At 43.6% G+C, this 25,680-nt stretch overlaps 1 protein-coding gene across 1 annotated transcript in view; it reads left to right on the top strand.

Annotated features, from left to right (window-relative positions):
* Window positions 1-25,680, top strand: part of ADCY1 (adenylate cyclase 1) — a 435,025-nt gene that overhangs the window by 100,736 nt on the left and 308,609 nt on the right. The window contains exon 4 of the mRNA XM_044294968.1: window positions 3,564-3,675. Coding sequence (XP_044150903.1) covers window positions 3,564-3,675 — 112 coding nt within the window. The remainder of the gene's footprint in view (window positions 1-3,563; window positions 3,676-25,680) is intronic.

Here is a 25,680-nt window from a genome sequence, read left to right as displayed (position 1 = left end):
AATTTTTTTTTCTTATTTTCCTCCTCTAAAACCTAGGTGCGTCTTATGGGCCGGTGCATCTTATGGAGCGAAGAATACGGTATATAAAACTGCCCTGCTCTTCCTGCATACAGATCAGGAATCTTGTTCAATGTGACAGGTTCCCTGTGTGTGTCATTCTTGCCTAAAATCTCAAAGCATCATATGTGTCTGTCTGCATTTGGTTTACTTGGCACTTAACCTGAGGGTAGATATTAAATTACTTTCATAGTATAACTAAATAATTAACATCATCTCTTATATTGCAGCAGATGGTGAACAGATGGATAGCTGTGCAACCCCAGCCTTCTTATTTGACTCATGCACAGTTTGTTACAGATTATTATTGGCATTATAATTTGCATTGCCAGTAATATTTTCAACTTAATGTCCTCGTTAGGTAAAAGATTTTGCCTTTTGCAACATTGATCTTTTGCCCGGAACATGAAAGTGTGAATCTAGGTGGTCCATGTACAATATATGTATGTCTGTAGATGTTAAATATATTCTTAATATACACTTCCTGTCCCAAAAAAAGGTTGTCACCTGCATTTAACTCAGCAAATAATTATGAGCCTCCTATTGGAGAATGACTGCATGGGCGATTATCTTTCAGCTGGCAACAAGTTATTTAACCCCAACTGGTGCAATGAGTTGCTTTTCATTTCTCAAACAACCATGTCGAAAGACACATCTCCTGGTCGTGGAAAAGATGTTAGTCTGTTTGAGAAGGGTCAAATAATTGGCATGCATCAAGCCGAGAGAACATCTAAGGAGATTGTCCAACGCATTATTAAAAACTGGAAGGATAGTGGGGAACCATCCTATTCGAGGAAGAAATGTTGCGGGGAAAAAATCCTGAATGATCGTGATCGGCGATCACTTAAACGTTTGGAGAAATCAAATTGAAGAAAAACAACAGTAGAACTCAGGCCTATGTTTAATAGTGAAAGTAAGAGCATTTCCACACGCACAGTGCGAAGGGAACTCAAGGGATTGGGACTGAACCGCTGTGTAGCTGTAAGAAAACCACTAATCGGTGAGGCAAACCAGAAAAAAAGGCTTCAGTTTGCTAGGGAGCACAAAGATTTGACTCTGGAGCAATGGAAGAAGGTCATGTGGTCTGATGAGTCCAGATTTACCCCGTTCCAGAGTGATGGGCACATCAGAGTAAGGCTACTTTTACACTAGCGTTCGATCGGATACGTTCTGAACGGATCCGCGCATATTAATGCAGACGGTGGCTCCGTTCAGAACGGATCCGTCTGCATTATAACTTAGAAAAATTTTCTAAGTGTGAAAGTAGCCTGAGCGGATCCGTTCCGACTTTACATTGAAAGTCAATGGGGGACGGATCCGCTTGAAGATTGAGCCATATGGTGTCATCTTCAAGCGGATCCGTCCCCATTGACTTCCATTATAAGTCGGAACGGATCCGCTCGCCTCCGCACGGCCAGGCGGACACCCGAACGCTGCTTGCAGCGTTCAGGTGTCCGCTCACTGAGCGGAGGCTGAGCGCTGCCAGGCGGATGCATTCTCAGTGGATCCACTGAGAATGCATTAGGGCCAGACGGCTGCGTTCAGGGCCGCTTGTGAGCCCCTTCAAACGGAGCTCACGAGCGGACACCTGAACGCAAGTGTGAAAGGAGTCTAAGAAGAGAGGCAGATGAAGTGATGCACCCATCATGCCTAGTGCCTACTGTACAAACCTGTGGGGGCAGTGCTATGATCTGGGGTTGCTGCAGTTGGTCAGGTGACTACCTGTACATACTGAATGACCAAGTTATTCCATCAATGGATTTTTTCTTCCCTGATGGCACAGGCATATTCCAAGATGACAATGCCAGGATTCATCTGGCTCAAACTGTGAAAGAGTGGTTCAGGGAGCACGAGACATCATTTTCACACATGGATTGGCCACCACAGAGTCCAGACCTTAACCCCATTGAGAATGTTTGGGATGTGCTGGAGAAGGCTTTGCACAGCAGTCAGACTCTACCATCATCAATGCAAGATCTTGGTGAAAAATTTATGCAACATTGGATAGAAATAAATCTTGTGTACAGAAGCTTATCGAAACAATGCATTTACATACTGTATTCATCATCTAAGCACACTCACTGTTTTTCCAGTTGCATTAATTGTCAGTCATTACGTCATCTTATCCTTATCCATATCCCATATACTTATCCACTACTTAAGCCACCACAAAACCAATCCGCTATTTTCTTGTCCTGCTGAGTCTGTACTGTAATTTGCATGGCTTGACTGGGTTTCATATATCTTTACAATCTATGGCAAGCAATGTGCATAGACAGATGGGCCTCTTTTCCTTTTTAAACAATGGTGGGATGTGCCACTCGCAAGAGCACTACAATCCCTTGATTCAGACCCACCAGGATCCCTGCCAGTGAGCTCAATTAAGGGGCTATTAATATTTATAAAGGACTTGATTATATGTGAGAAAAAATCTGTAGGTGACAGTTAAAGGGGTTTTCCAACATATTTTGTTTTACTGATGTCCACTTTTGCTGAGAAAATTGATGTTTTAATATATGCAAATGAGCCTTTAGTAACAAATACCATGAAGGAAAAGTCATAGAATTATGAAAATCATAGGATAAGCAAATGATAAAAATATGGAAACAAAATATCCAAAACATCTTGATTTATTCAGTATTGGCGTGTTATTAATGTTTGCCTGTGCAATATTCTGCATGCTGAATGCACTTGGGCGCAGAAATCATCAAGATTCGCAGCTGGCAGCTCCCTTTGTAATTGCCACCTAATGACATCCCAGATGTGCTACAGTTCTACGACCTATGTGATGTCGAACTGTTATTGTACCTGAAATGAAAACTAGAGGGGTCCTACTACAGTATATTATACTACACCAGACCATAATCCTGGGAGTAGGAGCAGTGTGAATTCTTCTTCATGGTGTTGCCCTTGTGGTCTCTAGAGCAATCTCTGGATATCATTGTATTTATAATATAGGTTTTGTTGGTAGATATTGTCTTGGCTACCTAGAGATGCAGATTTTCAGGAAAGCTTCAGGCAGTAAGGCTGTGCTGCTGGTAAAATTGTTAAATATCTTACACTACCTTAACATCAGAATTTTGAAATCTGACAGGCTGTTTTGGTATAATCCCGTTCACAGTATCTTCCATTGGCGAATAATGCCAGAAACCACTGAGGATCTGTCCACTTTCCGGCATAATGCCGACTCTTGGCTAGACAAGAAGTCGTGCATGCAGGACCTTTTGTCTGTCTGATGGCCAGCATTTTTGCCAGAAAGCAGCCGGATCCTGTTGTAGTCAATGGAGATCTGGCAGTTCTCAACATTTTCCGGTTTTTGAAAGCAAAGTAAGTTTTATTTTTATTATTTTGCCAGTATTATAACATTTTTACTTAGACAACCAGCAAAGCACTTTTCAATTAAAAATTCATTAGCCAATTTCTAAATTTTGTTAGAGATTTTGACAATTTTAGAGGATTATAACTCAATGTATTAAAAAAATATGTATCATCTTTTTTTGTTTCAGCATTTTGTTTGCAGATATTGTTGGCTTCACAAGTTTGGCTTCCCAGTGCACAGCTCAAGAACTGGTCAAGCTTTTAAATGAACTGTTTGGAAAGTTTGATGAATTGGCAACAGTAAGATTTATATTTTTGTGTCATCCATGTTTTTTTATTGTCTTAACAAAATGTTCAAATTTGAAATTAATTATGAAAAGTAAAATAGTATAACACTACTGTTCTTGTCAAACTCAGGTGGCCACGCCCTTTTCTAGCCCATGACCCCACCCACTCTACCCACTGCCACACCCCTTATTCTGTCAATCAGACAGTCTGGACACGTCCTAATATGGTATAGTCAGGCTACAACTCAATAAAGTTTTAAAATAGCTTGACTTTCTGTAATTTAATTAAGTTTTAATGTGTTTAAAATAAAATATTAAGCTTGAATAAACCGCCTATTAAATGGGAACCTGTCACCAGGATTTTGGGTATAGAGCTGAGGACATGGGTTGCTAGATGGCCACTAGCACATCTGCAATACCCAGTCTCCATAGATCTGCGTGCTTTTATTGTGTAAAAAAAACGATTTGATATTATTATGCACCGGCTTCTGAACTGCAAAGTAGAGTGGGAATCTGCCCAGATCTGCTCCACAGGCGCTGTTTGAGGTGCTCCTGTGGACCTGGAGAAGGTGTTTGTAGAATTCTAGGTAGGAAAAGTTCTGTTGGCCCAGAGTCCCACTTTGCCCAGTCTAGGTAAGTGTCTGGACCCCAGACTTCTCTGCCATACAGGAGAATTGGGGTGATGATGGTGTCAAGGATTTAAGGCCAGATGGTCACTGGTGCCTTAAGAGGATACAGGCGCCTTCTGATGGCGTAGAAGGTTTTGCTCGCCTTGTCTTTCAGTGTTTCCATGGCTTTCTTAAAACTCCCTGAATGGCTGATTTCTAGGCCCAGGTAGGTGTAGCTGTCAGTTTCTGAAAGTGGACAGTTGTTTGGCAGGAAGGGAGGACGCCCGGCTGCTTTCCGGTTTCTTTTCTGGAACACCATGATATTGGTTTTCTTTGGATTGATGGGCAGTGCCCACGTGTTACTGAACTTCTCTGGGATTTTCAGGTTATCTTGGAGACCTTTCTCAGTTGGTGATAGTAGCAGAAGATCATCTGCTTAACCCCTTCTACCCCGGGCCAGTTTTCGCCCTTCTGCCCAGGTCATTTTTTGAAAAAATGTGTCACTATGTGTGGTAATAGCTTTGGAACACTTTTATTTATCCAAGCCATTCTGAGATAGTTTTCTCGTGACACATTGTACTTCATGATAGTCAAAAATGTGAGTCAATATATTGGGGTGTTGCAGGCAGTGCGGGATCTCCCGCCCGCCTCCTCTTGAATATTCATTGGTGGCCAGTGGGTATACCAGAGTGTAGAGTGCAGAGGGGAATAAAGCGGGTCACATCACCTTTACATTGGAGTGCTGCCTCTTTTTTTGGAACACTACACATATTGGGTATCGCCGCGTCTGTAACGACCGGATCTATAAAACGGTCATGTTACTTTCCCCACGCGGTGAACGGCATAAAAAAAAAAAATTAAAACTATGAGAAAATTGAAATTTTGCCCACCTTACTTTCCAAAAAAGGTAATAAAAGTGATCAAAAAAGTTGCATGAACGCCAAAATAGTACCAATCAAACCGTCATCTCATCCCGCAAAAATCGTACCCTATGCAAGATAATCGCCTCAAAACTATGGCTCTTAGACTATGGAAACACTAAAACATGATTTATTTTTTTTGGGTTTCAAAAATGAAATCATTGTGTAAAACTCGCATGAATAAAAGAAAGTATACATATTAGGTATCGCCGCGTCCGTATCGACCGGCTCTATAAAAATATCACATGACCTAACCCCTCAGGTGACCACGTAAAAAAAAAAAAAAACAAACAATTTTTTTTTTGTCATCTTACGTCACAAAAAGTGTAATAGCAAGCAATCAAAAAGTCATATGCACCCCAAAATAGTGCCAATCAAACCGTCATCTCATTCCACAAAAAATGAGACACTATCCAAGGTAATCGCCCAAAAACTGAAAAAACTATGGCTCTCAGACTATGGAGACACTAAAACATGATTTTTTTTTTGTTTAAAAAATGAAATCATTGCGTAAAACTTAAATAAAAAAATTGTATACATATTAGGTATCGCCGCGTCCGTGAACAACCTGCTCTATAAAAATACCACATAATCTAACCTGTCAGATGAATGTTGTAAATAACAAAAAAATAATGGTGCCAAAAAAGCTATTTCTTGTTATCTTGCCTCACAAAAAGTGTAATATAGAGCAACCAAAAATCATATGTACCCTAAACTAGTACCAACAAAACTGCCACCCTATACCGTAGTTTCTAAAATGGGGTCACTTTTTTGGAGTTTCTACTCTAGGGGTGCATCAGGGGGGCTTCAAATGGAACATGGTGTCAAAAAAAACAGTCCAGCAAAATCTGCCTTCCAAAAACCGTATGGCATTCCTTCTGCGCCCTGCCGTGTGCCCGTACAGCAGTTTATGACCACATATGGGGTGTTTCTGTAAACTACAGAATCAGGGCCATAAATAATGAGTTTTGTTTGGCTGTTAACCCTTGCTTTGTAACTGGAAAAAAATATTAACCGCCTCTGGACCGCCTAACGCAGGATTGCGTTCCCTGAGGTGGTCGATTCATTCCTCCTTCACGCTACGGCACGTCATCTCGTGAGACGCGAGATTACACGCATAGCCGGCCTGCGCATGCGCATTGCGGGCCGGCAAACGTTAAAGGAAGAGTTCGTCACCAGCCTGCCAGCCAATGATCATCGCTGGCAGGCTGGTGATTTTTTAAAAAACGAATCACAAGCCAGTGGTCCTTTTCGTCGGTTGGTCCCAGCAGAGGAGCACAGATCACTGTAAGTACACAAGACACAACACATTTAGCCCCAGATCACCCCCCCATCACCCCAATTAACCCCTTGATCACCCCTGTCAATCACTAGTGAAAGGGAAAAAAGTGATCAGTTTAAAATGTCACTTTTTTTTTTCACTAGTATTGACGGTTAGGTTTTAGGTTAGTTTAGGCCCCTTTGTTAGGTAGTTAGCGTCGGTTAGCGCCCAGCCCACCGCACCGCAGTCACTGATTCGCTGATTAGCGTTTAGCTAAGCAGCATTGGTACTTTTATAGTATCTGTAAGTGATGAAAACTGATCACAGTCAGGTCTATAATAGTATTAGTGTCACCTTAGTTCGCCCTCCACCCAAAACGCAGTGTTTGCCCGATCAGGCCTGATCGGTCGCCCACACGTGCGTTCACCCATGTCTGCCCCGCCGCAGTGACAAAATATATATATTTTTTTTATCACTGCACAATCACTTTACAAGCGCTGCAGTGATAAAAAAAAAAAAATCAGTTTTGATATTTTTTATCAATCGCAGCGGCTTCCGATACTTCGCTAGCCTCCCATTTGTTAGACAGGCTTGCTTTTGTTCTTGGGTAGCCTCAGGGAATACCCCCTAAATTTAGTTGACCAAATGGCAAGTAAGGGGTATTCTTCTGAAGAGGCCTACCCAGTCAGATGAGGAATGGGAACCCTCATATGATGAATCCAGCGGGTCAGAATACGAACCTGTAGAAAGCAGTGGCAGTCTGACCCAAAGTTCGGCCGATGAGGTTGAGGTCCCTGATACCACCAGGCGTACCCAGCCCCGTGTTACTAGACCACAGGTTGCGCAGGATCCGCTTCAAGGGCAGCAGAGTGGGGCTGGCGCTGTCGGATTACGTGGTGAGGCATACACCAGCAGCGCAGTCCATCCTGGACCTAGTACCAGCACTGCTGTAGAACATGGTGAAGTGGCGAGCACCAGAAGGGCAGTTGAAGCTGGTACGGTGGCGCGTGCATTAGTTCCCCCGTCGCAGCCACTGCACAGACAAGCCCATAGTGCCCCTAGAGTCCCTGAGGTGCTGGCAAACCCTGATTGGCAGCCCCCAACTTCAGCCGCACCAGTAGTTCCCCCTTTCACCGCCCAGTCTGGAGTTCGGGTTGAGACAGCTCAGATCGTATCGGCACTGGGGTTTTTTGAGCTGTTCTTGACTGCGGAGCTCTTGGATTTAGTCGTGGCAGAAACAAACCGGTATGCCACTCAATTTATATCCGCCAACCCGGGAAGCTTTTATGCCCAGTCCTTCCGGTGGAAACCCGTCCAAGTTTCCGAATTTAAAACTTTTCTGGGCCTTCTCCTCAACAATTCATCACATGCCCATGTTCTCTGCTGCCATGTCCAGGACACTATTTGAGACCATCCTGCATTTCCTGCACTTTAGTGACAACAGCACCTCTCGTCCCAGAGGCCACCCAGCTTTTGACCGACTCCACAAAATTCGGCTCCTAGTAGACCACCTTGACACCAAATTTGCAGATTTGTATACCCCTGAGCAAAACATCTGCATAGACGAGTTCCTGATACATTTTACCGGGCGCCTTTGCTTCAAACAATACATCCCAAGCAAGCGCGCCCGGTATGGGGTCAAATTGTATAAGCTCTGTGAAAGGGCTACAGGCTATACGCACAAATTTCGTGTCTATGAGGGTAAAGATCAGACCCTGGAGCCAGTCGGTTGCCCTGACTACCGGGGGAGCAGTGGGAAGACAGTCTAGGACTTGGTGTCACCCTTATTTGGCAAGGGGTACCATCTTTATGTGGACAATTTCTACACAAGTGTGCCCCTCTTCAGGCATTTGTTTATAGAACAGATTGGCTGCTGTGGCACCGCGCGACCTAGTCGCCGGGGCTTCTCCCAGCGGCTCGTTACCACCCGTCTTGCAAGGGGTTAGAGGGCTGCCTTGTGTAACGAAGAACTGCTCGCTGTGAAATGGAGAGACAAGCGTGACGTTTACACGCTCTCCTCCATTCACGCAGACACGACAATCTAAATAGAACGAGCAACCAGTGTCATTGAAAAGCCCCTCTCGGTCCACGACTATAATTTGCTCATGGGAGGGGTGGACTTCAATGACCAGATGTTGGCTCCTTATTTAGTTTCCCGCCGCACCAGACGCTGGTATAAGAAGGTGTCTGTATATTAAATTCAGTTGGCTATGTACAATAGTTTTGTTCTCTACAGTAAGGCTGGGAGAACAGGATCCTTCCTCACATTTCAGGAAGAGATCATCAAGAACCTCCGGGGCCCCATCCACCAGTGTAGTGAGCCGTCTACACGAGCGACATTTCCCCAATGTCGTTGCTGGTACCTCAACCCAAGCGCCACCCTGAAAAAGATGTCGTGACTGTAGCAGGAGTGGAATAAGGCGTGACACTCGCTATTTCTGTCTGCCCTGACCACCCTGCCCTATGCTTAGGGGAGTGTTTACGGAAGTACCACACACAGGTACACTATTAGCATAGGGATTGTCTGACACAGGACAGGCACACAGGGCTCTTACGGCCCTTTCACTCACAGCTGCTGCAAACCTCTCCTTTCACCTAGGACAAAGTGCATAATGTACTTTGCCACATCTCTGGGCGATTTGCACTTTGCACATTGTCCCATGGGGAAGGAGAGGTTTGTCCTATAAAGGTAAAAAAAAAAAAAATCACCGGTAAGCAAAAAAGTTTATGTTCTGTTTCTAAAGTTTATGTTCTGTTCAAATGTTATATAAAGTTAATGTTAATAAATTTATTGCGTTGCGTTTTTTTTTTTTTTTTTAACCTTCTAGGTGGACCAACCGATGAACCAGCTGCAGCACTGATGTGCATTCTGACAGAAGCATTGCGCTGCTGTCAGATAACACAAAAGTCGGTGTATGCGCCACTGCAAGACGAGATTTCTGCTCTGCAGTAAAAAATATACGTTTGCCGAGGCTTATGAGATGAGGGGTGTTGTTCATATGCTTTGGCAAACACTTTGTATATAAGATATAAAAAAAAATATAAAATAAATCCCGGCAATGATTTATTTATCAACATCGATTGATGTGAATCGAGAAATCGGGATTGCCAGGGCATACGAGCTGAGTGGGTTTGGATGTTGGGCGGAGCGCCTATGCTCTGGCAGACGCCTTTCCCCTCCTTTTTTTTTCTTTTTTTCTTTTGGGCAGAGATTTTTTTATCCACAATGATCGATGCAAATGAAGAAATCTGTGCCGTTCATTTTTTCTTTCAGCCCAGAGGCTGAACGGAAAAAAAAATATCTCATTACCCGTATGCTCAATATAAGGAGAATAGCAGAAAGAAGACACCCCAAGGTATTCGCTGAGGGGCATATTGAGTCCATGAAAGATTGAACTTTTTGTCCCAAGTTAGCGGAAAGGGAGACTTTGTGAGAAAAAATAAATAAAAATTTCCTGCCAAAAATAAATAAATCTTCTATGAACTCGCCATGCCCCTCATGGAATACCTTGGGGTGTCTTCTTTCCAAAATGGGGTCACCTGTGGGGTATTTATACTGCCCTGGCATTTTAGGGGCCATAAAGCGTACGTCTGAATGGAGCCTTACGGGGGGGTGATCAGGGAGTCTATATGGGGTGATCACCCCGTCATTGATCACCCCCCTGTAAGGCGCCATTCAGACGTCCGTATGTGTTTTGCGGATCCATGGATCCGCAAAACACATACGGACGTCTGAATGGAGCCTCACAGGGGGGTGATCAATGACAGGGGGGTGATCAGGGAGTCTATATGGGGTGTTTACCCCCTATAAGGCTCCATTCAGACGTCCGTATGTGTTTTGCAGATCCGCAAAACACAAACGGACGTCTGAAAGGAGCCTTACAGGCGGGTGATCAATGACAGGGGGGTGATCAGGGGTTAATAAGTGGTTTAATAAGTGACAGGGGGTGGGGGATGTAGTGTAGTGGTGTTTGGTGCTACTTACAGAGCTACCTGTGTCTTCTGGTGGTCGATCCAAGCAAAAGGGACCACCAGAGGATTAGGTAGCAGGTATATCAGACGCTGTTAACAAAACAGCGTTTGATATACCTTTCAAGGGTTAAAAAAAATCGCATCTACAGCCTGCCAGCGAATGATCGCCGCTGGCAGGCTGTAGATGCACTCGTTTACCTGCCGTTTCTGCGCGCGTTCACAGGAAATCTTGCGTCTCGCGAGATGACGCATCTGTCCGTCGAAGAGGAGAGAATCGACCGCCTCCGGACCGCAATCCTGCGTTTGACGGCCCGGAGGCGGTTAAGGTGAAATAGAGCTGAGTCCTCAAGGGGTTAACATTCCCCATATGTCTACTTTATGTTGCCATCATTTTGTAAATTTCATTAATTTTGTTTAGAACGTTAGAAGGCTAAGAAGTTTAGAAGCAATTCTTAAAATTTTATGGAAAATTTCCAAAACCCACTTTTTAACCCCTTCCCGACCTTTGACGTACTGTTACGTCATGGGGCCCACTGAGTTCCCGCAATTTGACGTAATAGTACATTATAGTGATCGTGCGGGCACCTAAGCGGTGCACGCGCGATCACTGCAAGGGCCCGACAGTCCGTGGTAGCCGGGCCCCTGCTGTATCCTCCGGCATCGCCGTAAAAGCCGATGGCGGCCGATTAACCCCTTCTTTGCCGTGGTCCGCACTGACCTCGACTTAGAAGAGGTTTGTGTCAGGTGAGCGATCGCATCGAGTCCCCGCACTGCTGTGACAAAAGGCAGCCAGATGCCGTCCAGAGGCTGTCCAATGCCTTGCACGGCATCGGGAACTGCCTTCTACGGGTGCCGAGGAGATTTAGCCTCAGGCTGGGTCTCCTAGGCAACCTGTTAGTGTATGACTCGGTGTCATACACTTACAGGCAATGCATTACAATACAGATCTATTGTAATTCATTGCAAAGGGGATCAGACCCCCAAAAGTGAATTATAAATAAAGTAAAGTAAAAAAAGGGTTTTTAAATAAAATTAATAAAATAAAAATGAAAAAAAGCCCTTTCCCCTTATTTTATAAAAAAACTGAAAAAAAAAAAAAAAAACATATTAGGTATCACTGTGTCCTTAACAACCAACTCTATAAATATACCACATGAGCCACCCTGTCCTATAAACACCATAAAAATAAAAACAGTGTAAAAAAAAGCACCTTACATCACAAAAAGTGCAACACCAAGCGATCAAAAAGGCCCTGCCATGTGTCCGTACAGTAGTTTACTACCACATATGGGGTGTTTCTGTAAACTACAGAATTAGAGCCATAAATATTGTTTGGCTGTTAACCCTTGCTTTGTAACTGGAAAAAAATGATTAAAATTGAAAATCTGCCAAAAAAGTGAAATGTTGAAATTGGATCTCTATTTTCTATTAATTCTTGTGGAACACCTAAAGGGTTAACAAAGTATGTAAAATCAGTTTTAAATGCCTTGAGGGGTATAGTTTCTAGGGGTCATTTTTGGGTGGTCTCTATTATGTAAGCCTCACAAAGTGACTTCAGACCTGAACTTGTCCTTGAAAAGTTGGTTTTAGAAAATTTCGGAAAAATTTCAAGATTTGCTTCTAAACTTGTAAGCCTTGTAACATCCCCAAAAAATAAAATGTCATTCCCAAAATGATCCAAACATGAAGTAGACATATGGGAAATATAAAGTAATAACTATTTTTGTAGGTATTACTATGTATTATAGAAGTAGAGAAATTTAAACATGGAAATTTGCAAATTTTTCCAAATTTCTGCCAAATTTTGTATTTTTTTTATAAATAAAAATTATTTTTTTTTTACTTTATTTTACCAGTGTCATGAAGTACAATATGTTAAGAAAATACAGTCTCAGAATGGCCTGTATAAGTCAAAGCGTTTTAAAGTTATCACCACATAAAGTGACACGTCAGATTTGCAAAAAATGGCCTGGTCCTTAAGGTGAAAACGGACCCGGGGTTAAAGGGGTTAAGGACCATTTCAACTCTAAAGTCACTTTATGAGGCTTACATAGTGGAAACCCCCCATAAATCACCCCATTGTAGAAATTACACCCCTGAAGTTACTCAAAACTGATGTTACTAACTTTGTTAACCCTTTAGGTGTTCCACATGAATTAAAGGAAAATGGAGATGACATTTCTAAATTTCAAGTTTTTTTTGAAGATTTTTCATTTTAATCCACATCAAGGGTTACCAGCCAAACAAAGCTCAATATTTATTACCCTGATTCTGTGGTTTACAGAAACACCCCACATGTGGTCGTAAACTGATGTTAGGGAACACGGCAGGGTGCAGAAAAAAAGGAACGCCATATGGTTTTTGGAAGGCAGATTTTGCTGGACTGTTTTTTTTATGTCCTATTTGAAGCCCCCCTGATGCACCCTTACAGTAGAAACTCACAAAAAGTTCCACCATTTTGGAAAATAGGCGATAAGATGCCAGTTTTATTGGTACCATTTTTGGGTACATATGATTTTTTTTGATCATTCATTATTACACTTTATGGGGCAAGGTGACCAAAACAATTGTTAATTTTGGCACAGTTTAAATTTACAGCGTTCCACATGTGATATTTTTATAGAGCTGATTGTTACGGACATGGACAGTACCTAATTTGTATACTTTTTTTATTTAAGTTTTACACAATAACAGCATTTTTTAAACCCAAAAAATATGTTTTAGTGTCTCCATAGTCTGAGAGCCATAGCTTTTTTATTTTTTTAACGATTGTAGAGTCTAATTTTTTGTGGGATGAGGTGATTGTTTTATTGGTACCATTTTGGGGGACATACTTCTTTTTGATTGCTTGGTGTTGCATTTTTTGTGATGTAAGGTGACAATGATGGCTTTTTTTTTACACAGTTTTTAATTTTTACTTTTTTACTGTGGTCACCTAAGGGGTTAGTTCATGTGATATTTTTATAGAGCTGGTTGTTACGAATGCGTTGATACCTATTATGTATACTTTTTTTTTATTTTTTATTATTTCACTTTAATTTAACACAATAATAGCATATTTGAAAGGAAAAAATAGATGTTTAGTGTCTATGTTCTGAGAGCTATATATTTTTTTTTTTTAGCGATTTTCTTATGTAGGGTCTTATTTTGTGTGGGGTGAGGTTACAGTTTTATTGGTATCATTTTCTGGGACATAAGCCTTTTTGATCTCTTGATGTTTTTACTTTTTGTGATGTAAGGTGACAAAAATTGTCTTTTTTGACAGTTTTTATTTTTTGATGGTGTTTATTGGATGGGGTGGATCATGTGATATATTTGTAGGGCCGGTCGTTATGGGCATGTTGATACATATGTGTGTTTTTTCTTGGCTTTTTTTCCTTTCTTTTCCTTAAAAACACCCTTTTTTACTTTTTGGTTAAACTTTATTTCTGTCCCACTCTGGGACATTAACTTTTGGGGGTCTGATCCCCTCTGCAATGCATTACAATACATCTGTATTGTAATGCATTGCCTGTTAGCATATTACACAGAGTAATACACTAACAGGTTGCCTAGGAGATCCAGCCTCAGACACCCGTAGAAGGCAGGTCCTGATGCCGTACAAGCATTGCGCAGCCTTTGCATGTGAAACCGTAAACAGCGATACCGGCGGATACAGCAGGGGTCTGGCTATCAGGGACTGCCGGACCCCTGCAGTGATCGGGCGCACCGCTCTGGTGTCTGCCCGATCACCATGATGTACTATTATGTCAAAATGCGGGAAGTCACTGACCTCCCTGACGTATTAGTACGTCACATGTAGGAAAGGGCTTAAAGTAGAAACTTCACCTCGGTGTCATGGAGGGTGAGACCAGGTGCTGAGGAGGACTCCAGAGCCGCCGCCAGCTCATTGACATAGATGTTAAAGAGGGTTGGACTGAGGCTGCAACCCTGTCTCACTCCTCGGCTCTGCCGGAAATAAGCCATTCTCCTCCCATTTACCTTCACGCTGCATCTGTTCTTGGAACTTCTGATGACATCATATGTTTTTCCTCCTATTCTGCTTTCAAGAATTTTCAGGAATAGGCCTGGGTGCCTTCTTAAAGTCCACAAAGCAGGCATATATCTTTCCATGCTTTGTATTGTGGACATGGCTCTTGATGAGGCTCTGCAGGGTGTAGATGTGGTCCGTTTTGCGGTGGTTTGGCATGAAGCCTGCTTGGCTTCTGCTGAGGATGTTGTGCTTGGTGAGGAAGCAGAGGATCCACTTATTCAGGATACTGCTGAGAAGTATCCCCAGGTTGCTACTGACACAAATCCCTCGATAGTTGGCTGGGTCGTACCTGTCTCCGCTCTTGTGTATGGGGGTGATGATGGCTTGGTTCCAGCTCTGGTGGAAGTCGCCGGCACTCAGCATAACATTGTAGCGTTTTACTATTGCGGCCTAGATACCTGGCGGGCTGTATTTGATTCTCTCTGTTATCTCCTGCAGTGTTATCGATGTGTCTAGAGGATTTTTAATGATTTATTTTTGTTCTGGGCTTTGGTCCTCCCTCAATATGGCTTTGTAAAGATCCTTGAAGTACTGGAGCCAGATTTTGTCGTTTTGGATGTGGAGGTTGGTGTTCTTGCTGGTTTTGTCCATGTGCTTCCATAGTTCCCAGAAGGAGTTGTTCTGGAGAGCGTCTTGGAGATGGAGAAGCTTGGTTGAGATGTTACCTTGCTTTTTCTTTCTGAGGATATTTTTGTATTGCATTTTGTATGTTGTTGTAGGCTTCCCTCAGACTGGTGTTCGGATATTGGTGTTTCCTATTTGAGGCCATTCTTAGCGCCTTCATTATATCTTTACACCCCCGGTCGAACCAATTGTTGGGTTGTTGCTTTTTTGGATTTTTGTTGCATCTTTTGAAGTCAGACATTTTCGCCATGGTGTAACGTATATTATTAAAGTCCCTTACCGCGAGATTTACTCCTTCTGGGTTTTAGCTCATACACTGTACTATGGAAGTTATGGAGCATCTCCTGTATCCCTGTGCTGTTTATGGTTTCTATATACTATAAGAGATGTCATTGTTTTTCCAGATACCTTGTAATGAGCGTAGGACAAGCTGGATTCTTGACTGGTGGCCATGTTGTAGCAGTTTGATCCAGTCAGTGTTTTGCACAGAGTGCTGAGCAGGGTCTTTATCTCTTCAATGTCTCTGCTCTTCATTATTCATGGTTTGTGCCTCTGATGGCCATATTTTGGTTGAGGACAGTATGAGGTTTTTTCCGGTCTATTTGTTGTTGTTGACTTTTCTATAGGTTTTTGTCTTGTGTGGGGTCTAGGCCGGGGGTCTCTGTTGAGCACTATGTCTTTGTATTGTTTGGCTAGAAGTCTAACTCCTTGGTTATTGAGGTGTTTCTTGTCATATAGGTGATGATGATTTATTAAGGGATGTTGTGCCAGGTTGATGTTTGGCATGGCGCTGATTTTAGCTGCCAGCTCTGTGTTGATGATCTGGATGATGTTTTCAGGGATGTCCTTTTTTGTGAGCAGAGATGACAGGATGATATTACACCTGGGGAACTTCTGTTGTGCAATCTCTGCTAGCTGGCTCACTTGTCCTGCTATCTGCTGGTGCTGGTCCTGGAGGTTATTGCTGCCTGTATGTATGATATTGTGGTTGGGTTTGGTGAAATATGGATTATTGATGATGGCTGCTGCTTGTTCGATAGTAGAGCAGCGGATTTTACTGACTCTTTTTTTATAGGAAAAGTTGCGTTGTGTTCAAGTATTTACCATTGGAGTCTATAGTCAGAACAGTATCAGGACATGGTGACTTATTTCTCCTGTTCGTGTCCTGCCTGCTGCTCGGGCTTCTGGTAGGAAGCTGCTATGTTGGGGTTCTGGTAATGTTCAGTTCTGTTGTTGGGGTCTGTTGTGGTTGTGTACTTGGGGTTGTTAGCTCTGGCCCCACATTTATTACTCTGCTGTTCTTTGCTTTTCTTTCATCTTCTGTTATTTCCATTTGGCAGTTCGTTGATATATTGGTGTCATGGCTGCTGGCTTTCATTTGGTACTCACACCCTTCTTTTCGTGGGTTCTTCTCCTTGATTAGTGGATAAGTCTGGGTCTTCAGCTTTGCTATCTCAGAATTTCTTTGAAGCTTCTCTTTAAAGTGTATAAAGTCTCTTTCTAGCTGAGATAAGCAATCTCTGAGGGTCACCAGGGAGGGGTGTGAGGAAATAGGACATGGAGCTGAAGGGGGTCTCTAGTGGTTTCCTCTGTAGGGGTAAGGGGGTCTCTGGTGATTGTCTCTGTAGATTTAGGATCATCACTGCTCTTAGTCAGTTCTTTGTAGGTTTGGGCCTGGAATTTAGTATAAGGGAAGATATCTTCGAACTGGCCGAGGTTGTCCTCAGTGCCCTGGATGACTATGGTGCCTTTATTGTACACGTTGATGGTAAGTGTGACGTCATTGTCATTTTGTGGGTCTTTTACCCTGATCTGTTGGCCCTTGTTGATGCCACACTTGATATTCTTATAATGATGCACAGGGCTGTGTGCCAGGCGGTGGGCTACTCACTATAGAAAAGCACATTCGTTTTACTCTTTTATTCTTCCTTTAAGTTAAAATCACTGAAAATGGTTCCTGGTCTTTCTCTAATTTTGGCATGGTTTATGGCTCTTCTCGCTTGATTGCTTCTCTGGCTTTCACAGTATGTGATCTCCTGGGTGTCTGACCCCCTGCTGTCTGAGGCTACAGTCCCCAGCTCTATCCTATGGTCAGTTCCATTCTTGGAGCTTTCTTTTTCTAAATGATCATTTTCTAAATTGTAGTTTTCCATTTTCTGGAAGCTCTACTAATTGGAGTCAGTAGGTGATAAAGACTTCCCAAAAAAGGTGTCAAGACAGCATTGTATGTGGCAGACAATAGATGTCTAACCCCCCCACCTCTATTCAAGCTTGGCTTCCCCATTTTTACGTAGATGGCCTTCTTCACACCTCGTTTGTACCAATTGGCCTCCTTATCCAAAACACGTACTTGACTGTCTTCAAAGGTGTGACCTGTTTCTTTTAGATGTAAGTACATGGCTGAATCTTGACCAGAGGTTTTGGCTCTTCTATGCTGAGCCATACGCTGATGTAGTTTTTTTGTTTCGCCGATATACAGTTCTGAGCATTCCTCATTGCGTCTGCCATGCTTCTCACCCTCACTGGTAGTCTTGGTGCTCTTTCCATGCTGGGTATAATGACCTCTGACCCCATGCTGGGTATATTTACCAGATGTTGATTCAGTTACATATTTATTCCCAGAGAATTATTGTACAGACACTCAGAATTGAGAAAGCTTGTTGGAAGAACGAGTGAAACGTTTTCAAGAAATCTACAGTACGTCCAGTTGCCTTGATTTATTCTTTACAGCTAAACCATGACCTGGATAAATGAGCACCTTCACAGACATTATCCTTCTTTGTCCTTATTTTCGGAGATATTTAGTCCTCCTTGTTTCTGTCATCCAGGTTTTGTCTTACAGGTTGCTTATTACAATTTATAAATTGGTGAAAACCCAGGAGCTCATGTTTATTGCTGCTTACTCCTGGGACTCCTGGGCGGGATCTTCAAATATCTATCTATCTATCTATTGAGCCATCTATCTATTTTATCTATTATCTATTTTATTTATTTATATGTTATCTATCTATCTATGTGTCTAACTGTCTATCTATTTTCAAATATCTATTATTATTATTAAAGCGCCATTCATTCCATTTCGCTGCACATATGAGAAGAGGTATACATACATAATACAGACAATTGCACTAATCATAAACAAGACGAGTTACAAACTGGTACAGAAGGAGAGAGGGCCCTGCCCGTAAGGGCTTACAATCTACATGGACACAGTAGGTGCGGGTGAAGTTGGTCATGGCGGTATAGAGGCAGCAGGGTCACTGGTTGTAGGATTGTCTGAAGAGGTGGGTTTTCAGGTTTCTTTTGAAGGATTCCACTGTAGGTGAGACTTTGATATGTTGGGGTAGCGAGTTCCAGAGTATGGGGGATGCATGGGAGAAATCTTGGAGGCGATTGTGGGAAGAGGTGATAAGAGGAGAGGAGAGAAGGAGGTCTTGTGAGGATCGAAGAGTGCGTGTGAGGATATATCGGGAAAGGAGCTAAGAGATGTAAGGAGGGGACAGGTTATGAACGGCCTTGTATGTATTTGTTAGTACTTTGAAGTGAATTCGCTGGGCAATGGGGAGCCAGTGAAGAGATTGGGGGGAGAGGCAGAGGAGTAATAGGGTGAGAAGTGGATTAGTCGGGCAGTAGAGTTGAGGATAGATTGGAGGGGTGCGAGAGTGCTAGATGGAAGGCCACATAGGAGAGTGTTGTAGTAGTCTAGGCGGGAGATGATGAGGGCATCTACAAGCATTTTCACAGATTCAAAGTTAAGGAAAGCGTGAATTCGGGAGATGTTTTTGAGTTGAAGGCGGCAGGTGGTGGAAAGGGCTTGGATGTGCGGTCGGAAGGAAAGGACAGAATCCAAGGTCACTCCAAGGCAGTGGACTTGGTTGACCAGGGATAGTGTGCAGCCACTGATCGTGATAGATAGGTCTGTTGGGGGGGTTGAGCAAGATGGGGGGGAAAGCTGATGAATTCTGTTTTATCCATGTTAAGTTTTAGAAAGTGAAAGGCGAAGTAGGATAATATAGAAGATAGACATTGTGGGATTCTTGATAGTAAGGTGGTGATGTCTGGACCAGAGAGGTAGATTTGTGTGTCGTCAGCATAAGAGTGATACTGAAAGCCATGGGACTCTATGAGCTGTCCCAGGCCAAAAGTGTAGATGGACAAGAGAAGGGGTCCTAGGACAGAGACTTGCGGGACACCAACAGAGAGGGAATGAGACGAGGTGGTGTGGGAATGGGAGACGCTAAATGTCCGGTCTGTGACATATGATATGATCCAGGAGAGGGCCAGGTCAGTGATGCGAAGAGATGAGAGAGTTTGCAACAGAAGGGAGTGGTCAACAGTGTCGAAGGCAGAGGACAAGTCAAGGAGAAGGAGGACAGAGTATTGTTTCTTGGTTTTGGCTGTTAGTAGGTCAATGGTGACTTTGGTAAGGGCGGTCTCAGTCGAGTGGTGGGGTCGGAAGCCAGATTGTAGGTTGTCAAAGAGGGAGCAGGATGAGAGGTGAGAGGACAGTTCAGAATGGACATGTTGTTCAAGTAGCTTTGAGGCATACGGAAGAAGTGATATGGGGCGATAACTGGACAAGGAAGATGGGTCAAGCGAAGGCTTTTTGAGGATGGGTGTAATGGTAGCATGATTAAAAGCAGAGGAGAAGACACCAAAGGTTATTGATAGGTTGAAGAGATGAGATAGGGCTGGGATAAACACTGTGGTGAGGTTAGGGATGAGGTGGGATGGGATTCGGTCAAGTGCACAGGTGGTCAGATGATATCTGGAGAGTAGAGTGGGGAGAGTTTTTCTTCTCTAATGGTGGAGAAGCGGGTTTTGGGAGAAGAGGACCGAGCAGTTGTGTAGAGGGTCTATGGGGACTGTGTACTGAAGCTTTCTCTGATGTTGACTATGTTTTGTTTGAAGTATTTGGCAAAGTCCTCAGCTGAAATGAGAGAAGAGGGTGGAGGCGCTGGGGGACGGAGAAGGGAGTTAAACGTTTTTTAAAAAGTTGTTTAGGGCTGTGAGCCAGGGAAGATTTGAGAAATGAGAAGTAGGCCTGTTTTGCATCAGCGAGTGAGGATTTGAATATGAGGAGGGATTGCTTTTATGTGGTGAAATGATCTTTAGAATGGGATTTCTTCCATCGGCGCTCAGCAGCCCTGGAAGCTTGTCTGAGCTTTTTGGTCAGGTTGGTGTGCCAGGGTTGTCTGTTAATTTTTTCGTGTTTTGTTGTGTGTGAGTGGGACAACAGTGCCCAGAGCTGTACTTATTGTGGTGTTATATAGGGTGCTGGCAGCATCTGGGTCTTGGAGGGAACAAATGGTAGAGAGTGGGAGAAGAGAGTCAGAAAGCAAGCAAAAGTCGAGATGTTTAAGGTTCCTGTGGGAGTGTGTTAGTGTGTGGTCCGGGGGAGCAGCAGAAGAGACCAATGAAGAGAAGGTGAGTAGGTTGTGGTCGAATAGGGGGAGAGGTGAATTAGAAAGGTTAGATAGGAGCAGAGGCGGGTAAAGATAAGATCCAGAGTGTGACCATCTCTGTGGGTGGGAGCTGAAGACAACATACATCTATCTATTATCTATCTAACTATCTATCTATCAGCTAGCTAGCAAGCTCTGTGTGAGTGAAGGACGCGCTCCTGCTGCCGGCTTCCTCACTGCACCTGTGCCGAAAGAAGGAAGCTAGCAGCAGGAGCGAGTCCTTCACTCACTGCGCCTGCTCCGAATACTAAACTGGATGGCGCAGGCACGGGATTTACGGGACATTGAGGAGAACTCGAAAGTCAATCAACTGGACCTGGGTGTGCCAAAGGGTGAGAAGACGGCGCCTCTAGGTGCTGAAGCAACACCCTAATAGCACCTAGAGGCTCATTAGCATATTTTAAAAGTCTTTATTTTAAGAGAACGGCGGCAGGTAGGGAGTTATAAAGCATACTGTTATGTACTGCTGACATCACATCGCTAATGTCAGTCAGCTACATATCGTTTCGGGGCTCTCACAAGCAGCCCAAAACGGATCAGTTTAGCCCCAATGCATTCTGAATGGATAAGGATCTGTTCAGAATGCATCAGTTTGCCTCCGTTCAGCCTCCATTCCACTCTGGAGGTGGACACCAAAACGCTGCTTGCAACGTTTTGATGTCCGCCTGACGATGCGAAGCCAAACGGATCCGTCCTGACTTACAATGTAAGTCAATGGGGATGGATCCGTTTTCACTGACACAATATGGTTCATTTGAAAACGGATCCGCCTCCCATTGACTTTCAATGTAAGTCAAAACGGATCCGTTTGCATTATCATGAACAAAAAATAAATAAATAAATATATATATATATATATATATATATATATATATATATATATATTTTTTTTTGTTCATGGTAATGCAAACGGATATGTTCTGAACGGATGCAAGCGTTTGCATTGTAGGTGTGGATCCGTCTGTGCAGATACCAGACGGATCCACACCTAATGCAGGTGTGAATGTAACCTAACCAACCATCTATCTATCCATCTATTTATGTATCTATCCATCTTAGGGCTGCAGTAAACTATTATTTAAGTAATCGAGTATTCTATCGATTATTTTTTGCGATTAATCGAGTAATCTAATAAGAAAAACCTTCTTAAAATAACATATTGCTTTATAAAAATGTCCCATCAGATTAGCAGCCCCTCCATGCCTTGTCCCCCAGTGCCCCCATCACTGCCATCTGCCCCTCCATCCAGATTGCCATGATATCCCCCTTCCCGAGTGCCTCCATGCCATCCACCATGTCCCCCCAGTGCCATCAGATCAGCAGCAGCCATACAGATTGCCATGATATCCCCCTTCCCCAGCGCCTCCATGCCATCCACAATGTTCCCCACTCCACCGGATCAGCCCCTCCATGTGCCAAATCACAGGTGCCCCCATTAACCCCTCTCCCCCACCAAGAACTTTATACATGCCAAAGCACAGGTGCCCCATTTCCCCAAGCCCATGCCAAATCATAGATGCCCCCATTTCCCCATGCCAAATCACAGGTGCCACCATTTTTCCCGCTGCCCGCCCGCCCCACCGCTGCTGCCTCTCTGCTGCTGTCTCTGGTAACTTTATACTTACCATTCAGCGCAGAGTGCACCGACACATGGAGTCCGCAGGAGACCCGTCTTCATCCCAGCATGCACTGGGGACCTGATGTCACACACAGCGTCAGCCAGCGTGCTGACGATGTGTGAACACAGACTCCCAGACTCGAGCGGCGCGGCTCACAACACTCGCCCATGTGATCGGAGACGCGATGACGGAGATCACGTCACCCGATGTCACGGCCTTTGGTGTGCGCTGTGACACTTATGCCACGCTTGTTGTTGCCTGTGGCAACGTGTTTCAGCATGCTGGGGCAGTTTCACAGACTTTGTGGTGTGTGCCGTGACATGGTTGCCTTGCATGTTGTTGCCTGCGGCAACATGTAGCTTTTTATGCTGGTGTGTGCACTTCCCCTGTCAGTTGTTTCCTCCTCTGTCTGGCACTGGAGGGGTTAACTACCTTGTTGGGCGTGGTCACAGGGTGCTTCATCTTACCTGCCGCTGCCACCACGACTGGAACCCATGAATACGTATCGGAGCCCTAACACCAAACAGGACACCGTACCAGCAACTCACACAGGTATCCAGCACGCCAGACTCCTCCAGGACCCCCATGCCGCAAAGTGCATGGCAGCCCCAGGCGGCACTGCATACAGGCTAGGAAGTCAAGCAACCATGCTGTACGATATCACCAAACAAACCTAACAAGGAACATTACAACACACCAAATCATAACCCCACACCAAACATACAACACATGTAAGGGAGGGAAGACATCGCTGAAGACCTCGATGTCCCACTAGGAGGCCCTCACTCTGGGAGATGGAAACATGAAGACCAGGAGCATAACTCCAACACACACCGTGGCTGGAGTAACACTAACTCTAGCCACAGGTAAGATGAAGCACCTTGTGACCACGCCCAACAAGGTAGTTAACCCCTCCAGCACCAGACAGAGGAGGAAACAACTGACAGGGGAAGTGCACACACCAGCATAAAAAGCTAGATGTTGCCACAGGCAACAACATGCAAGGCAACCATGTCACGGCACACACTACAAAGGCCGTGACACTGCCCCCGCATGCTGAAACAGCAACACGTTGTCACAGGCAACAACAAGCGTGGCATAATTGTCACAGCGCACACCAAAGGCCGTGACACCAGCACCGTGAGGAGGAAAGGAGCGGACCATGTGACTCCACCCAAGCCAATCCACCACAGGGGTGTGTCCGGAGGATAGATCATCAGTTAAATGAAAGGGCAGAACCCCTTTAATACAGCTGATTTAAATCAGCTGAAGATGCATTTTTAACCCTTTAGATACTATGCACTTGCACTTTAGCACTAATGCACAGGCTCACACATCAACTTTTTGATTGTGTCATATTTATTATGTATTCACTACAATTATGGAGATTATTTATCATGAATTGTATGTTTTTCATGACATCTATGTACTTTTTTGTTTTATTACTCTGTAATTGTCTTGGATATCATGTCATCAATTGTTTATTTGATGTATCTATCACGTGTCCAATCATCCACTTAGTATGTATCATGTGATTTAGTCTCACTTTGGAATTATGGGTATATATACTCACTTGTGACACTATTGCTTTGCTTGACAAAGGCCTCATTGAGTGGGCCAAAACGTTACTTGGGAAATAAATTGGGTTATCACCTTTCACCTGAAGTCAGAGTGCTGCCTCATTTTTTTGGATTTAGTATCTATGTATCCTTGTTATTTCATGAAGAATACAAGTATTTAGTAAAATGACACTTAAAGGAAACCTGTCACCATGATTTTGCGCATAGAGCTGGGGACATGGGCTGCTAGATGGCCGCTAGCACATCTGCAATACCTAGGTCCCATAGCTCTCTGCGCTTTTATTGTGTTAAAAAAACGTTTTGATCGATATGCAAATTACCTGATATGAGTCCTGTAGCCGGAGATGAGTCAAGCGGAAAGGAGCCCAGCACCGCCCCGCGTCCTCCGAATCTCCTCCTTGCTGGCTGACGTCACAGAGCTGGAGGGCCAAAATCTCACGATGCGCGAGCTAGCGCATGCGTAGTTTGTTCCCTGTGCTGATGCCAGTACAGGGAATGAACATGATGCCGACACTGCGCATGCGCTAGCTCGCACATCGCGAGATTTCGGCCCTCCAGCTCTTTGACGTCAGCCAGCATGGAGGAGTTTCGGAGGAAGCGGGCGGTGCTGGGCTCCTTTCCGCTTGACTCATCTCCGGCTACAGGACTCATATCAGGTAATTTGCATATCGATCAAAACGTTTTTTTTAACATCATAAAAGCACAGAGAGCTATGGGACCTGGGTACTGCAGATGTGCTAGCGGACATCTAGTAGCCCATGTCCCCAGCTCTATGCGCAAAATCATGGTGACAGGTTTCCTTTAAGGCCTCTAACTCCAATGGCTCCAATGGATCTAAATTCATCTATATCTGTATTTGCAGATGCTATGGTATCACATTTTTACCTTCCTATATATATATATATATTTATTAACCACTTCAGCCCCCCTAGCTTAAACCCCCTTAATGACCAGACCACTTTTTACAATTCTGCACTACACTACTTTCACGGTTTATTGCTCGGTCATACAACTTACCACCCAAATGAATTTTGCCTCCTTTCTTCTCACTAATAGAGCTTTCATTTGGTGGTATTTCATTGCTGCTGCCATTTTTACTTTTTTTTTATATTAATCGAAATTGACCGAAATTTTTGCAGAAAAACAAAAAAATTCACTTTCTGTTGTACAATTTTTCAATTAAAACTACATTTCTATATACATTTTTCTCTAAATTGATTGTTCTACATGTCTTTGATAAAAAAAATGCAATAAGTGTATATTTATTGGTTTGGGTAAAAGTTATAGCGTTTACAAGTATGGTGCAAAAATGCGAATTTACGCACTTTGACTTTCTGAGCACCTGTCATGTTTCCTGAGGTTCTACAATGCCCAGACAGTAGAAACACCCCACAAATGACCTCATTTTGGAAAGTAGACACCCTAAGGTATTCACTGATGGGCATAGTGAGATCATGGAAGTTTTAATTTTTTGTCACAAGTTAGCGGAAAATGATATATATATTTTTTTCTTACAAAGTCTCCTATTCCACTAACTTGTAACAAAAAATGAAATTTTACATGAACTCACGGAATACCTTGGGGTGTCTTCTTTCCAAAATGGGGTCACTTGTGGGGTATTTATACTGCCCAGGCATTTTAGGGGCCCTAAAGCGTGAGAAGTAGTTTGGAATCCAAATGCGTAAAAATGCCCTGTGAAATCCTAAAAGTACTCATTGGAATTTGGGCCCCTTTGCGCATCTTGGCTGCAAAAAAGTGTCACACATGTGGTATCCCCGTACTCAGGAGAAGTAGGGCAATGTGTTTTGGGGTGTATTTTTACATATACCCAACTTTGTATAAAAAAAATGGAAAAGTTGTCTTTTAGAGAGATATTTCTCTCACCCAGCATGGGTATATGTAAAAAGACACCCCAAAACACATTGCCCTACTTCTT

Source organism: Bufo gargarizans, chromosome 5 (genome assembly GCF_014858855.1).
Source record: "Bufo gargarizans isolate SCDJY-AF-19 chromosome 5, ASM1485885v1, whole genome shotgun sequence".
NCBI classification, from domain to species: Eukaryota; Metazoa; Chordata; class Amphibia; order Anura; family Bufonidae; genus Bufo; species Bufo gargarizans.
Note: the sequence above shows the minus strand (reverse complement) of the source record. Positions and strands in the feature narration are given on the sequence as shown.